A 17,665-nucleotide genomic window follows, 5' to 3' on the forward strand; every position below is an offset into this window, starting at 1 on the left:
AACCTCTTCTGAGTGATCGAATGAAAATAGAGCAGATTTCAGGTAAACACTCAGAGAAACCAAATCCTGCAATGTTGGATGGTGGGTCCAGGTTGGCAGGGCTTCGGGCGTGGCTGAGGATGGTGACTAGTTTGTTGTGACATCACAAAGTTACAGAAGTCCTGACGGCTGGTTTTAAGGCTCAGTTTCTGAATACAGGCTGTGTGCATTTCTCTGTGGACCGAGGCTTTGATACTTTCACGGTATTAATATAGAACCTAGACCTGCTTTATAATCAAAAATATGGGATATATACAACACGGGAACTTTTAACTTCACATTTACATAAACACATTCATGATTTAAATGTATTGTAGTTTTACTACGGTGATGTGTGTCTGAAAATATCTAAAAACTTTTTTCTTCACAGGTCAAAGCAACACAGCTTTGATTTAATCCCACATTTATAACCTGTTCCTCACCAGTAAGTTACGACTAATCAGAACGCTCTCTGTCTCTCTCTCTTTCTCTCTCTCTTTTTTCTCTCCCTTTCCTCTGACCCTGATCCCTCCTTCATCCCTCCATCTTTCCGTTTGTTCCATCCTCTCTTCTTCTGTCTCTCACTATGTCGGAGCTGTCACAGTGGTAATGATGACTCGCCCTCGTGTCCAAACTTTGTGTCGCGTTCCATGCAGGTCACAAGGCCCTCTGTCGGAGTTGTCACTGAAGGCCAAATGCACAGACACACAGAGGTGCACACATACACAAAGACCCACTCAGAGTCACGTTTTCACAAGCACTCGTCAGTAATTTGTATACAATCCCTAACAGGCATGGATGTACAGAAAAACACGAAAACACAACAAACAATACACATGTTCTCTGAGATGTACACACACACACACACACACACACACACACACACACACACACATGGTACGTGTGGAGGACATCGGACAACTGTTGAGGCTGCTGGCATTTGAACTTTGAAGTCTTAAGCAGGGGACTTCAGCTTAATCTTCCTCCTCCTGATCCACAGGCTTAGTCGCCTCTCTCTCTCTCGCTCCCTCTCCCACTCTGCCTCTACCTCGCTCGCTCTCTCTGCCTCTCTCCTCATCACCCTGTCTGTCTCGCTCTGTCTGTGTCATCCCTCTTTTTCCATCTCTCTCTCCGTCTTTCAGCTTTCATTCTCTGGCTCATCCAGGAGCACAGAAACCCCCCTGCAGGTTAAAAATAACTGCAGGACAGAGGCTACAATGACTGACAGCCAGGGAACATGGTGTTAACTTGGACACACAAGACTATATACACGCACACACACAAATGCATCCATAGATTGCTTGTATATATAGAGCTTTTCCCTACCTTGTGTACACACAGATTTCATATCTGTTTCTGACTCTTTAACCAGGTCTTTTGGAGCGTTTTGTTCCCGCTATGCAAGAAACAGAGCGCTGCAGGGATGACGTATTTTTTTAGGCCAGTCCAGATGTTGGCATCACCCTGGTTCCCTCAACAAAAAGCTTTTTGAATTACTGCAGAAAGTAAGTGCTCTGACAAACAAAACTTTATGATACTGACACGTTTTGTTGAGCAGGAAAATCTTCACAAATGAACACCTCGTCTGTGATTTTTTTTAAGTCTAGATACAATCACAAGAAGTTAAAAGTTAATGTTAGGATATAAACAAACTACACCACAGTTGCACGACTTCAACATCAACACCAATAAACTTCCAACTTGTAGTTTGATTTATCTCTGACCTCTTCTCCAAGAGTCTTTCCCCTTATAAAGTTAGTAATAGTTTACAAAAGTGCTTTAACAAAGCTGTAAAGTACTGGTGAGTAGGTCAGTTTTCGTGTTCAGGCTGATGATGTTTAAAGTCCCTGACGTCCAAAGACCCACGGACTTCAGGACAAAATGCTAACAAATATCCTTGTGTTAGGACTCATTCCTGCAGTTCAAGTGACCTACCGAGCTGATTTTCCTCTGAGACCATTAAATTTGTAACAGCATACACACAGCATGAAGTTACATAACTTTACTGTATGTGATTTTCTCACAGGTTAAAGTGCAGTTAAAGCCATGGAAGCAAGTCAATTACAAATACAAGCTGGAAAACCAAAAACAATAATTCAAAATATAACTGCTGAACAAAATGAAAAATGTTTTTGTAAATAACACTTCAGGCCATGAATCTTTTTTTTTTTTTGGGTTACTGCTAAACACTGTGTGTGTTTCCTTTAACTGGCCTAACCCTCCTCTGGTTCCATCATCACACCCTTGCTGTGCAGCCAAAACTTGTTCAAACCCACAAAATCTTAAGTTTCCAAAGATACCAAACATGTCCAGCTGAATTGAGGGATGAGTGCAGACCATAAATTAATTCATAATAAATCTAGAGTTTTTCCACTTCATGCTGAATGTAAGGAAAACATCACGTATTGAAACTTCAGCGAAGTAGTGGAACAAGCACGTATAGAATATACTTGGAGCTGATGTGTTCCGTTGACAGGAGAGTTTTCTGTTTGAACAGCAGGATAATTATTCTTGCCTGTCACAATAATCCGTCGTAACTCTCTCTTTCTCTCCTCCCAGATTTATGAGTTATTACTAGATTATTCCCGACGGGTGCAAAGAGGAATTATGTGATTATATTTTGTTTTTACTTTTTGAAGCCATGGATGATCACTGATACAAGCTGAGGATAATACCAATGATGATACAACATTGGTACAGTCTCTGTCAGTGGAGGGAGAAGAATTCAGTTACCCGTATTTAAATAAAATTTAGAAATGCAACAAAACAACCTGTATTGCCAACAAAATGTATTTAATCTGTTTCGAGAAATGAAAAACGGCTATTTTAATAAGTTATTCTTACATCGGGCAGTGCTTTTAAACTGTCTCTTCTCACCTGCCTGTTCCTGTATCACCACTGCACCACAGCTGGAAGTATATTCCTGTAAAGTCTGGTCATAGCTGAAAAATGCCTCCTGGCTCAGTTTAAAATGAATCCTGGTCACAGTTAAAAAGCAAAAATGTCAATTGACCGAGTATGAAGATCTGGGAAACTAATCTCCAAACATCAACTTCCCAACCTCCTGATACTGACTGTAAATCACTAATGAGAATATCCACTGGTGGAATCTGTGGGAGACCATGTTGAGTATTAACATACGTGGGACATGAGGGGGAGGCAGAGAGATCGGTGTGATACTGAATCAAATCCGCCTCAGACACATCAGACGGACCATACCTGATGATCATTTTTCATCCTCCCCCGAACAGCACAGCACTTTGAGTCTGCTGCCACATGTGAGCTGACACACACAACAGTGACCTGGCACAGGAAGAAAAGTGCTTTAAGAAGCAGAGGATAATAACATCACCTGCTGTGTCACAAGCTCATACAGAAACACTCAGACATGAGCTTCTAAGATTGGGTGTCAAAATAAAGACAAGATTTCATATTAAAATGTCCCTATAAAAGGATCAAAAACACAAAATCTGTTTGTGTCATGAACTGTCTCTCCTTTCTTTCTTTCTTCCTCGTCTCCTCTGTATCCTTTGTCTTTACCTCCTCTCCTCTCCTCTCGTCTCCTATACCCAGCAGCCTAGAAGAAGAAAGGTCAAAAACACCATAGACCCTCCCGATCCCTTGCTGCAGCCCCTCCCCATGTGGCAGAAAGGTTTTTGGTTTTTTTTCTTGCATATGCATCACACCTGCTTCACTTCTTTTTCCTTCTCACTTTTTTTCTTTTTCTTTTTTTGTGCACCCATCCCCCAGGATGTGAGAAAGAGAGCAATATGTCACATATGAAGTCGATTTTTCTGCGTGTGGTTTTCATGTGTTCAGGTCATTCAGTGCAGTGGAATATGAAATACAGAGGAGTTAGTACAATGCAGACAATCAATCATCACTGTGTGGAGCAGATAAGAGGCACAGAGAGAGAGAGAGAGAGAGCGAGAGAGAGAGTGTGTGTGTGTGTGTGTGTGTGTGTGTGTGTGTGTGTGTGTGTGTGTGTGTGTGTGTGTGTGTTATTCTGCTGACTCAGCAGTGAGACAGAGACCGACAGGAAAGAAAATAGAGAAACGTTACATAAGAAGGTTTGAAAGCAACACGCTGTGAGACGCTGATCACAAGAACACAGAATACAACATTTTGTTCTCATCTGTTGTATGTTTTACACTTATCACTGCTGTGAGTTTTAATTCGTTAAAGCAGCTATAATTGATGGATTATAATAACAGTGATGACAATATGGAAGGGGACGCTCACAGTGATGAGCCTGCTGAGTTATCACCTGAACCTGCAGCTCCTCTCAGCTTTACTGAGCTTCACAGTGAGTTTCAGCTCATTGTGTTCGGTTGTGTACAGCTTTGATTCACTCTCACTGCTCTTACAGTTCTCCTAAACCCAGCTGTAGCTCACCAGACACAGTTAAGGAGCCAGCTGGTGAACACAGTGGAGCATTTAGCAGCTAAAATGCCAGATATTTCCCTCAGGAGGTGGTGGAGACCAAAAATCTAAAAAAAGAGAGTAGATGTCGAACCTGCATTCCCCAGGTGGACACAAATATAACTCGAAATTAGATCCATCCATCCATCAGGTTTTGATTCAGGTTGGCAAAATATTAACATTTTCTAAGCCCTGGCGCAAACTACAACTCACTGAAACTTTGATCAACTGAAGTAACATGAATATATCAACTGTAGCCAATACATTCCTCTATAACTTGCAACATGAAACTTCTGTCCGGTCATGTGCTCTTTGCGAACAGGTGTCTGCACTAAGCCAATGAGTTGTTAGAGGGAGACAAAACACTCTCACACCACTTTACGATCACAAGTCGACCTCATGTTTTTTGTAGTTCAGCAACTGTGATGAGCCGATCAGCTGATCATATCTTGTCTGTTTCAGTCAGTCAGACTCTCCCAGGTAAACTTTCTTACCTGGATCTTTGAGTTTTAGTTGTTTTCAACTTAAATCACCCACAAATGCTGAGAGCTGAACCCAGATGGATTTGATGAGGGATTTGAAAGGATTCAGATTCAATAAGATGCTATTAAACACCAGTGCTGTTCATTTGTTCCTCCATTCATTGATCAGCAACAACAACAACAACAACAACACAGCACTTCTCCTGACTGTTGGTGTGTTTGACTGTTTTTGGCTGAAGCTGAATTATTTCTAACTTGCCAGCTCAGCACAGAGTCTTACACTCCCACCTCTTCATCATCTGACGCAAAGTGAGCCAGACTCCTTTTCCTGACATTTATGGCTAACTTCCTGTGTAGGGAGGCAATAACAGGAAGAAGGAAACAGGTGCTTCTGCTGGAGGTGAAAGGTCACAAGAAATGGCTTCTCTCTCCCTGCAGGAAGAGGTTGGAGGGAGCAGCCAGGAAAACAAAAAAGACTGGAGTGGCTGTGTGTACATGCTCGTGTACTGTTCATGTTTCAGCGCTGCTCTCGGTCCAACTGAACAACGTCAAAGTGCTGCTGCAGTTTTCAGTCTGAGTAAAGGGAAGTGCAGGCCAGCCCCGTCCGAAAATAGCCCCAGAATAATACCACAACAAAACCACAGCCCACTTACAGCTGATCTCACAGGGGACGCAGCTTCTGCTCTGCAGCTCAATTCCAAACAGTAACAGTGGAGAGACTACGTTTTACTGTCAATATGAAAACAATATCGATTGCACTAAGTAGGTGATGCTTCACTACATTACACATAAACAATATATGGGAGGTCTCCAGGGTGCTTTGGCTTTTATGTAACAATCGCTGATGTTTGTGCGCTGCTGCCTGGGGTGTTTTCTTCAAGCAGTGAATTTAAATAGCACACACACACACACACACAGACACACACTGAAAAAAAAAAAAAAAAGGTAGGAAATGCGGACATCATGTCTGTGACATCACCCTCAAGTTAGAATTTGAGTTTATTTTGGCAACATGAAGGAGTCTGGGTGGAGCTCTGGTGGGTGGGGCTTAGGTGGGTGGAGCCATCAGCAAACAACACAGCTGAGTGCAATAGGCTGACAGTCTTGTCAGTCAAGGCAAACTGGCCCAAAAACTTAAGCCTGAATATCATTTTAATGGAATAAAAATCATATTAAATGATTTAATGTGATAAATAAATATGTATTTGTATTTTGTATCTTTAGAAATTAAAGTTTGCCTTTGGCTTTAAAATAAGAACTGTATCTGACATTTGTTTCAATGTTCAGAGAAACACAACAACTTAGCTTCGACTAATAAATACTATGACACTGTATGTAGCACTACTGTCTTTAGTGTATATTACATGCTTGTGTATCAGTCATTATAAAAGAGAAATAATTTTTTTTATCGTTCAGTATTAGTATAGTATTCACAGTCCTATCTGTGAAATATCCCAGATTTAATCTCTAACTTGCTAAAATAATGAGTTTAAATGTTGTGCATCACTCAGTTTGTATGGATCAGGTTTTTGACAGCTCTCACCACCACTACAAACTACCCATATTTAAACCAGACTCTCCATCGTAACATTAGAGCGTGCTGCAGTGTGAACACGCTCGTGATGATGTTTTAAGAGTTGTGTTGAGAGTTGGAAACAAAAACAAACACGAAATAATCAAAGTCCTGAAGTCCCTCAGTAAAGTCTCTTCATCTCTTCATGTCATGTCAGAGCTCATCAGAGGCGGTGTGAGAATCCATTCAGCTCATAAATCTTCTTCTTCACTGCTCTGTTGTCCCGTCACGTGGCCTTGAAGCGCGGCGTGTTGTCTGTCGGTGTCGTTGCTGCTCTGTTTTTCTTTCTAGCAGCAGCTGCTTCTTCCAGCGAAGCTCTCTGTCACTCCGCAGCTGTCGGCTAACAAGAGTTCAGATCTGCATCCAGCTTTCAGTCACCCACTCAGCCTGCCCGGCTTTCATTCTTGGCTCTGTTTGTTCACCCCCCCCCCTCTCTTTTTCTCTGTCTATTTATCTTCATGTCATCTTCTTCCACGCTTTTCAGTTTCTCCCTCTTCCTTCCAGTGTCTCGATCCAACTCTCTTCCTCTTTCTCAACAACATCACAAACACCCTTCAAATACCTCTTCTCTGTCTGCCTCCTGCCTCATTCTCTCTCACCCAGTCCCAGGGGTTAACCAGTAATGCCAACACCACATGTTACAACAGCCGGACTCTTGACAAGAAGAAGACATTTTATCCACAACCCGAAATAGTAGACAATCAGGGCTGCAGCGCAGTGGACACCAATTCATCTTTCACAAGCACACATGTGTATGTTGGTGTATATGTCAAGGTATGTGTGTGTGTGTGTGTGTGTGTGTGTGTGTGTGATGTCATGACCTCCATTCCTCAGATCAAAGTGAGTTTGTGTTGTTTTGGTTACAAAACTGTTTCCACAATGACAACCATGCTGTTAAAACCCTGTGAGGGTCGACCAAGACGTCTTGCATTACTAGTAGTCCACTGACCTTATATGTGTGTGTGTGTGTGTGTGTGTGTGTGTGTGTGTGTGTGTCTGTGTGCGTGTCTGTGTGTTTGTTGGGGGCACTGTGATTTTATTCCAAATGTTTTACATTCTTTTTTACGTACATTTTACATTCATACTTTTACAGTCATTTTTCTTCCATACATCATTTCCTCTATACTGCAAAATTGTTCTGAGCAGATATAGTGTAAATCTAATGGGCCCATGAAAACCCTTTTTTTTACTAAGCTTCTGTGTGCAACAGAAACTTTGGTAATAATGATAGCAATAATTTTCGTGTCATTTATCCACAAGGTCTTTTTGGTTTTTGAAACAATGGCAGAACATTTGGTGACAAAAAATATGTCTCTGTTCTGTAGCATGTTGCTGTAGCAGTAAAACAGAAGCACTTAAACAAAGTACTTTGATTTCATGTGACTAGTTACTTTTTCAGGTAATGTAATTAAATATTATCATAATCAACCTTTTGTAACAAATGCTCTCTCAGTTATTTTTACACTGCATTAATTAAAATGTCACAATAATATTTTCATTATATATCTTTTTCAAAACAATATACTTTTTTATTGTGCACAAAACATCAAACTTTACATTATGCTTTTTTTTTGTTTCTTTTTTTTGTGTGGAAATTTAGTGTCTCTGAACGGTGGAGGTCTCTGTGAGTCCGGCAGCATTGAAGAGGTTATTTTTATGCAGGGGTTTCTTTGTCTGTGTGTGAACATGTGCGTATCTGTGTGTCGTCAAATGCAGCGCAAACCCATTTAGTCTCCTCTCTGACGTGGTATAAATAGCCTAAAGAGCAACAGGGGGATTCGCCCTCTATTACAGGCGTCTAAATATCAGCAGCTATTAGCCTGCTTGTCTCCCTGCGGCTGCTCGCCTCTTCCAAAACAGCATTACTCAGCTGTCAGTCAGCCGCGGGCTCAGATGCTCAAGATGCAGAAGATACAAACTGAATTAAAAAAAAAAAACACAGCACACATATCAAATCTGTGCAAGAGGAGCAGGTGACAGAGACATACTGAGGCTGGTACCAGAGGAATAGCTTGACATTTTGGGAACTGCACACATTAGCTTAGCCTAGCACAAAGACATGAAACAGGGGAAAACTGTAAAAGTGTAGAAATGACAGTTCACTTTTATGTGCAGCGGTGCTGCAATAACTTCCTGCAGTCTCCACTGGTTGCCTAGCAACTGCAACCTGAGTTTGGCGTGGAAGAACTTGACTGACCTCAAACCCATCTAACACCTCTGGGACGAGCTGCAGCGCTGACTATGAGCCAGGCCTCCTCGCCATCATCATCAGAGCGACTGTGGCTGAATGAAGTTTAGCATTAAAATTACAACAAGACACAAGAAAACAAGACACCATATGTGCAAACAACACTGTTATTTGCATCAGCCATGTGTGTGTGGGTGAGTAAGTGTGTGTGTGTGGGTGAGTGTGTCTGTGTGTGTGTCTGTGTGTGTGTCTGTGTGTGAGTGTGCGTACCCAGTACCAATTAATTATACATAAAACTCTCCTCATAACTGCACCTTAGAATTGTGTACTCGGCAATAAACCTCTTTCTCTGAGGACTGTGTGTGTGTGTATACACAAGTCTGAAAACTATAATTATTCAAAACTATAAAGGCGTAGCGCTCCTTTCCTTCCTCCGCCCCGAAAGTCTGCTTACGACAGAGGATGAGAAATCGCAGCAGGGGAAAACATACGCAACTCTAACGCAACAGCAGAGCTCAAAGACGTGGAGGACACACACAAGACACTTCTGGGGACATTTTTTAAAATGTAATTTATTTTTTTACTCTGCAGGAGATGTCATCATTTCTGTTTTTCATTCGGAATATTTCTTTTCTTTAGTTTTTAGTTTCTCTGATATTTTTTCAAATATTTTAGTGGCAACATGTTATTTTTTTTTTTTAAAGCTATACTGCAATGTGTGTGTGTGTGTGTGTGTGTGTGTGTGTGTGCGTGCACGTGTGTGTGTGCCTGGTAGAATACACTGTCTGGCAGGCCTGAACAGTCAATACATGGAAACAATGCCAGACCTGACTAATCAATAGGTAGCGATCATGAAGCGAGGACGATGATAATCACTTAAACAGATTGGGATCATAATCAATGGCTGCACTAATTGTCCTTCATTACACAGCTGCTATTGGCTCTCAGATGTAGTCGTACAATCAGCAGTGGAGTGAGTCTCATGTGAAGTTTCTTAGCAAACAAAAATTATTTAGCTGAGTGGGACTTCGACTCTCTCTAATGTCAATAATCACATCACGCAGCCCTCTGAGTACTCTTCTCTGATTGGCTCAAAATCTGGAAAAACTAACTGTGCTACATCAAATTTCATCACTTTGCAGAAGATTAGAAAATGTGACAAACTGGTGACCCCCAGTGGAACTGTATAAATCTGACCAGTGACATACAGACATAAAAAAAACCTGGGTGTTTCATTTAATTTTTTGAATCATAAATAAATTTAACTATAGTGCCACCTTAGTGAGCGTAGATCTGGTTTCAGAACAACAACAAGCACATACAAGCAATGTAAAAGTTATTTTCTTCATTTATATAAATTTATATCATTTAGCTAATTATATATTAATTTTAAATGATCAAAAAGTCAAATAAACTGCTGTATTGTTATGTGCTAATCCAACAGTCATACATAATTTGCTTGATAGAGACCTGATACTTTCAGATAAATGTTGATATTATGTTAATAAATATCTGAACCTTTAACCTTAATAAATAATGTCTTGCTTCTGAGAGCTCTGTCTCTCACTGCATTATCTCTGAATGCTGAGCTGGTTTTCTACTGTTTTCGATCTGTAAATAAAAACAGTTAAATGATTGTTTTACTGTTTTTCTTTTTCTGAGTAATGGCTGCATGTCTTCCTCCATGAAGAAGGTGAATCAGCTTGTTTCCTGAGAAGCAAAATCCAGGACAAAAAAAAACAGGATTTTGGAAAATGAGGGTGTCCCCAGGGGAAATGATGTCCTCGGCCACCTCATGGCCAAAATATGCTACTGCAAACACTGACGTCAGAAGACACGGAGAAGTTAAGTGGCTGAATGCAAGAGCTTCTGTCAATGAGCATCTGTGACAGGAAGAACAACTCGTCCTCCAACCACAAACTTCCTAACAGCTGATCCAAGAAAACACAGAGAGAGAGAGAGAGAGAGAGAGAGAGAGACAGATGGAAAGTTAAAGTGCCGTGTTCTTCATTGAGACGCTCACATGAAATGTGTGTGTGTGTGTGCGTGTGTGTGTGTGTGTGTGTGTGTGTGTGTGTGTGTGCGTGTAGCAGCCAACAGTTCATGTCACATGTGGAGTTTATGTTCACACCTCACCCACTGCATCCTGTCTCAATGGATCTCATCTTTTTCATCTTTTCCCTCCTCTTTTTCCTTTTTCTTTTCTCCTTCACCCTAACCCTCTTGTCTCCTTGTTGCCCCCCCCCCCCATTTTTAATTTTCACTCTTCCTCTCTCCCTCCCTCTTCTGTTTCATGTGTGTATGGTTCCCTGTCAGTTTTCCTTTTTTCCTCTTCTTATTATTATTTTTGTCTCATTCAGCTTCAGTCAAACAGAAAATCACAACTCGACCACAGACACACACACGATGTGTCGTTCCAAAGGCAAACACTTCCCTCCATCTCCTCCTCATGAAGCCCTTCAGGTGAGGCAGAGCTGGCACACACACACAAACAAAACTAATAAACACACGCGCGCATAATTGCAGGGATGGCCTCAGACACAGCGAGTTTCCTGGAATAGAACAGAACACAATAGAAGCGACAGTCAGACTGACCTGTTTGACGCGGTCTGGGTTGACGGTGGTCTGCGGCTGCAGGATGCTGACCGGCTCTGTCTTCTGGGTGCTCTGAGGCATCTCCCTCACCTTCTCAGCGATGAAGTCATGGACACCGTTCAGCGCCTCCACCGTCCCCTGGATCAGACAGACCCGCTCTGTCGTGCCTGGACAGACACACACACACACACACACGTAGACACACAGGTCAGGATGAGTTTAAACTGATGGCAAACAGGAGTCAGAGGAGACTCAAAGAGCCAATTCACACAGCAGCTGGTTTCATTCAGGTTTTCTTATGCACATCTTAAAGAGGTGGGTGGAGCAGGTGAAGGGCAGATGCTGTGTTGTCCCAAAATAATTTTCTGTCTTTTTTTTTTTTTTTTGTGTGTGTGTGTGTGTGTGAATGAAAATGAATCATAGTGCACTTCAAAATAACAAGTGTCAGTGAAGAAAAGAAACTGTAATGGTCTGGGAAAGTAAACGAGCTGCTGCAGCAACATCGAGCAACATCAAGATTTACCAAGAAATGGAACTGAAGGAACACGTATTAAACGAGATATTTATAGCAGAAAACTAATTTGAAACTTGTAATTACATATTAGATTAAATTCCTTGAAGCATGTTGAGGAAAAACAAAAAAAAAAAAGACAGAATCTTGACCTCACACGCAGAATGTAACGTAGAGAAAACACCAGAGTTCACGTTTCCACTGCATCTTCTCAGAAACGTTCAGTTTACGTCTGTTTCCAGGACGTCGCCATTAATTCTCCAGTCACATGAAAAATAAAACACGACTCAGTGATTTCCAAACTTCTGCTTCAGTCTGGGCCGAACATGTGCGTAAACTTTAAAAGCTGTATCGTGAAGATTTATATCAGCTTCAACAAACTGGCTAAAGTCTATTACACAAATCAAAAAGCTGTGGAGGTGCAGAGGATTTATCCTCCACTACTGCAGCAGCAGAAACTGGGATTTATGTCCGCTGATGAAAGTCCAAATGCAACTTATAACAAATATATAAAAGAAAAACTATGGGTTTGCATTTGCTAGTTCATGTGTTTGTGTGTATATAGTTCATGTGCCAGCCCACTGTATGTTATGTTGCTTGTGCACCTCCTCTGTTTCTCTGTTTTTCTCCGGGAACGTGTGACCAAACACTGAGTGTTTACAAGATTAGAAAGTGAGCGGCTGAATTGGTGATCAAGAGAAAACCAGACACTCAGAAACAGTGCACAACAACACATCCATGGTGTTCTGTGTTGTGTCTCTGTGCTGAAGCATATTTGACACAAAACACTCTTGGCTTCAATCTGATGCTATTTGAAATAAAAAAAAAACTGAACAGTGAAGGAATCATGGTTCCTTCTTTACAAAGTCCAGAGATTTTGTGAAACCAGCAGTAACTGGTAATTTCATGAATTTAAAAACACGCCATACAACGCTCCCAGGTTTGAACTCCTTTGTTACGGAACAGTTGTGGATTGTATGACTGCTGTCCATTTCTGAAACACACTTTAAGTTTCACAACTGTCAGTATTTGTATGTGCATTTCCCCACTACAGTTCCACAGTTCCTATGTTTCCACTCACTTTCCTACAATATGAAAATCAATGAGAGGCTTTTAAAACTTGCTTCACTTGTAATCCATCACAGTCAACATCAGGTCTGGATTCATTTATCTACTTTTTTGTGAAGGTTATATTAACATTGTGTAGCGATGCAGCTGAATCAAAAAGCCTGTTCTTCCTTCCCTGACAAAAATAATGATTGGTAAAAAGAAGTGTGAACAGATGTATCTGTGAGCTTTACTGTGATGTTTACACAACTTCAGGACTCAAGACGTGCTCATTTATTTTCCTGCTTTATCTAAATCAACGAAACCAATAGCTGTAAAATGAATTCAGAAACACAACAGGTTGCGAAATCACTAACTGTGATGTAAAATATATGACTTTTAGTAAAGAGGCCAGAATACAAAACCACGAGTGTGACGCTTAACAGCTGGAAATCAGCAAATCGGCACTTTAAACACATCGTGAGCGTTTTTGTGCCAAAACAATGACTCTCCACTGTCTCAGTATGACTTCTACTGACACTATAATAAATACATCAGACATCATACAGGAGGAGGGCCAGAGCTGACAGACTGACAGACAGACAGAGGGTGTAGCTGTGGAGAATCTAGGCCAATGCAAAGCCTCTCAGTCCGACTCTATCTCAACAACACACTGAAAGTAAATCTCTCTTTGGCCCTCTCTCTCTTGCTCTCTCTCTCTCTCTCTCTCTCTCTCTCTCTCTGTCTCTCACCCTTTTAGCCTTTATTGTCCCCCCCCCCCCCAACTCTTTTAACCGCTCTCCCTCTCCCATCTCTCTCTCTCTCTCTCTCTCTCCCTCCCTTGACTCCAGTATTTGGCGGGATCTGCTCTTATCTCGGCCCAGCAGCATGTCATTTAGTGCTTCCCGTCCCCTCCCTCTCCTTGCATTGTTGGCCTGGCTCGGTTTGGCCCGACTCGGCCCTCTGCGGCTGCACTGGGAACAGGGGGATTGAGGGAATGAGGGATAAAAGCTGCTGTATGCGTGTATGTGGGGGTTGGGAACTGATGGTACATTATGGTGTAAGGGCAGAGAACGAAATTAAAAGTGTTGTTTCAATGCTGCCTGGAATTTAATTTAAAACCAATTTAGTTCATAAACTGGTGAGAGCCTGGAAAGACGTGTGGTAAAGAAAAAAGATACAAACATACAAGTCAGTGGATGTCAAAAACATATTCTCCAGTTTAGTTCTTCATTAATGAAAAGACACCTTCCTAAACAGTGAACTTTGTGTATTTGAATATGAATTTGAGCATTTTTTTGAAGCCCACAGTGTGGATTTGAGGATTCACAGTGCAGCATGGTGGAGCAGGGAAACAACAGAGGCTAAAAATAAGAAAAACACAGCACATTCAGGCATTTGGCGCTTTTGTCTACCTGGCCGTGCTGGCCCTTTGCAATGCCTATTAGCATTACAGCAGTATGAATTCCCATTCCTATTTTTACAGTGTGTTGACAGCAGTGACAAACAGTCACTGTTGACAGCAGCCGAATGCTTCGGCGTGGACGAACGAACGTGACGACGAACTAATAAATAACACAGACTACATGTGAGCTGGAGATTTCAGGTGTAGCCTCGTCTGTGGGTTAACACTTCAGCATCATTCTGCATTAATTCAGTATTAATGAGCAAACTGGCATGTCCGGTGGAGTGTGTGTGTGTGTGTGCGTGTGTGTGTGCATGTGTTGATACTGAGGAAACTGGGCCTTGCCTCCGCTCGACAGCTGGTGCCCTCTGGGTAATCTGGACTCATCCAATCAGAAGCAAGGATTAACAGGCCATTGTCTTGGCACGAGTGTCTGAGTGTGTGTTTGTCTGTATGTGTGGGTTTTGTGATTACTGTGTGTGCATGAAAGTGTAGCAGAAAAGGCCACTCTGTCAGTGGAGATCAGAGAAGCTGCTGCACAGCTGTGCTTCGCCTCATCACAAAAATATTCACCTAAAGATCAATTAATAATCATATGAGCGGGCGGCTGATTGTGATCGTGTTTAGAGGGGAGGTTTTGTGAATTACCCTCATGTCTGTCATGCTCATGTCTCAGTGCCCTGCTGACTCACAATCACAGACACACAAATGCCAAACCTGTGAATTTACACTTCCCTCACTTTCCTTTCTACTGGTCCTACTGGTGGAAGACACCAGTGTGTGTGTGTGTGTGTGTGTGTCTGTGTGTGAGTGAGTGAGTGAGTGTGTTTATTTATATGTAAGTTTTGCATCTTGTAAAATGAAGCTCATCATTTGACATTTTAACAGCTGTTTCCTGACGTGCTGCAGCTGCTGAAGAGATATCTGCTCAGTGTTGTTGAGACTCTTGTGTTTAAATACCAAGTTTATGAGACATTGTTCACGTTGCTCATGTAGAACATAGCAGGAAGAACAATATCACGCATATTTAAAATGGTTATGCCTCATGTGCATGGACACAGTCAACCCATGCCTTTTTGTTCTGCAGGAACTTAAAACATTAAGTTGACATCTGTTTTGGTTTATTGTATATATTTTTTCAGCTCTGATCAGGACATTAAAAAAAAAACTGATTTCACACTCATACTAATGTGTTGTTTCATCACAACAGGGATTTCAACAAGACTCACCAAACACATTTGCAACAACAGCAGCTGAACCAGTGCTACTGATATGTGTGTTTCAGACCACCATGTTCTGATAGGCTGGTCTGGGAAGAATAAAGCAGAGTTTATTAAAGCACTGGGGTTGAAACGGAGATGCATTACAGGCCTAAATAACAGAGGGAAGAGAAAATGAAATAAGACTATGAAAGGACCACAACACACAGAGTGGAGCGAACCACAATGGAAATACAAAAAAACGAAGTCTCACAAATGTTCAGGTTATGGAAAGTTTCAGGTCAGGAGGTTGTTAAGTTTCTGATGAAACACCTGCAGCACTGCCAGCGGGAGCTAGTAATGCCAGGTGTCCAACTTCCACTGAGTCAGAAACGTTAATAAAATCTATCCATGCATGGCGCTGCGCTACAGTTTCTGTAACATTTAGCGAACACAGTATACTTATAGGCTGCAGCTCGGCTCCAGCCTAGCGTCACACTGGACAAACCCGCAGTGTCGAGCACAAAATGTACAAGAGGGTCAATTACTGGAGCCCTTACTTCTATCAAAGGATGATGAGGAACTGAAAATGAAAAGGTGTGAAGAATCTGTGAGATTCATACCAGACGTGAACTTCAGCTCGCTATTTCCACAGTGACCAAGTGACCCAACACCACTTTGTTCAACACCACAACACTCATCATCATCATCACCGTCATGATCCAGGCTGTGGACCCTGGCAGTTGTTTTTATTATAGTCTAGCTCGCATGACTCACTCCTTCCTCCTCTGCTCTCCTCCTCCTTTTCCTCCTCCTCCTCCTCCTCTCCCTGATGACCAGAGAGGCACCGGAGGTAGCAGACAGAAAGCACAGTGAGCGGCTTCTCCTCTGATTTCTGACTCACAGTAACTCACAGAAACATATGCAGGCTCAGTATGACGATGCACACTGATGCTGCTGGAGAAACGGTGGCGTGCTCCAACACCGGGCCACATGTCAGAAATCAAAGCAACCATGTCCTGCAGTGGGAGGTTGCACATCCACCCTCTGTTGCTATTAGCATGAAAAACCTCATATAGGAAAGACAAAGAGAAGATACATAATATTTGTTTTCTTTACAGCGAATATGGTTTGTGCTTTGCTGCAAATGAAACGCACAGAGAAGCAAACTTGAACTTGAACTCTTTTTTGTTGCATTACGTGCCAGCGATTTAACAACAGCAGTCAGACTGTGAAGTATGTTCTCAACAGGAAGTGAGAGGAGAGTGGTGTATCAGTGTAACCTCACACTGACCGTTGCAGTCGTGCAGTTACAGTGGCTCATCACTGTAAAGATGACTAGGTGTCTCACGGCCTGTTAATTGCAGCAGAGGGGACAATCCGCAGCCAGCAGGCATGATTCATTCCCTCCAGCCTCCGCCAGCCAAGGGTGGAGAGAGTTGGCCGCTCTGGGCTACCGTAGCTGATAATGAATGCACATTACACAGCTCGGAAATGTTCCACTAGTTTCTAGTGGTTTAAAGGTCAAATGATGGCCAGGGTGTTGATTTCATACTCTACATGAAGTTCAGTTTACTTATCATGGAGGGTAGATAATGCTGCAGGAGTCTTTTTTTCTTAGTCTAAGAACATAAACCCTGTGGACATTTACCTTTCAGAGAAGTTGGATGCCATTTAGTTGTATTACAGAAAATGTAGGATAGAGCAATTTTGGATCTTAATTTCTCAGATGATGCAGCATGTTACAGAGTTCCACAGAAACGAGTCCTAAAAGCCTGAAATTCATTAGCATTTTAGCATCTCTGTTGTTTTTGGTTCGATGACTAAAATAAGGTCTGTGGTTAACACAAGCTCAAGACATTTTCATGTTTTATTCTACAACATAAAATACGTTGGTAAATACTCCAGTCATGATTACTTTAAGCTTTTACATCTCCTAAAAAAGGCCGCTTGCTAACAAGTGGGGACATTAAACGCCAACATGCCGACCATGAAAACCGATCTATTCACCAGTCCACCTTTACACCTTTACAGCGTCGAGGCTGTTGTTGAAGAGCTAAGAGGTAAATCAATCTTCATGCGGGAAGTAGAGGTGGTGATGTTGAAGTCATGTGACCGTGGTGTAGTTCATTTCTGCCTCTTGTGAAGAATATCCTGCTGAACAAAACGTGTCAGTATCACAAAGTTTTGTTTGTCACGGAGTTTATTTTCTGCAGCAATCCAAA

The 17,665-nt window shown here is 41.9% G+C and overlaps 1 protein-coding gene across 1 annotated transcript in view; it reads right to left on the reverse strand.

Annotated features, from left to right (window-relative positions):
* The window catches only part of nova2 (NOVA alternative splicing regulator 2), an 84,630-nt gene that overhangs the window by 17,343 nt on the left and 49,622 nt on the right, over window positions 1-17,665 (reverse strand). Inside the window, exon 4 of the mRNA XM_071495788.1 lies at window positions 11,279-11,445. Within this exon, the coding sequence (XP_071351889.1) occupies window positions 11,279-11,445 (167 nt within the window). The remainder of the gene's footprint in view (window positions 1-11,278; window positions 11,446-17,665) is intronic.

The sequence above is a fragment of the Trachinotus anak genome, unplaced genomic scaffold (assembly GCF_046630095.1).
Source record: "Trachinotus anak isolate AG129_WGS33_773 ecotype Australia unplaced genomic scaffold, CSIRO_AGI_Tana_v1 ptg000014l, whole genome shotgun sequence".
In the NCBI taxonomy this organism is placed as follows: Eukaryota; Metazoa; Chordata; class Actinopteri; order Carangiformes; family Carangidae; genus Trachinotus; species Trachinotus anak.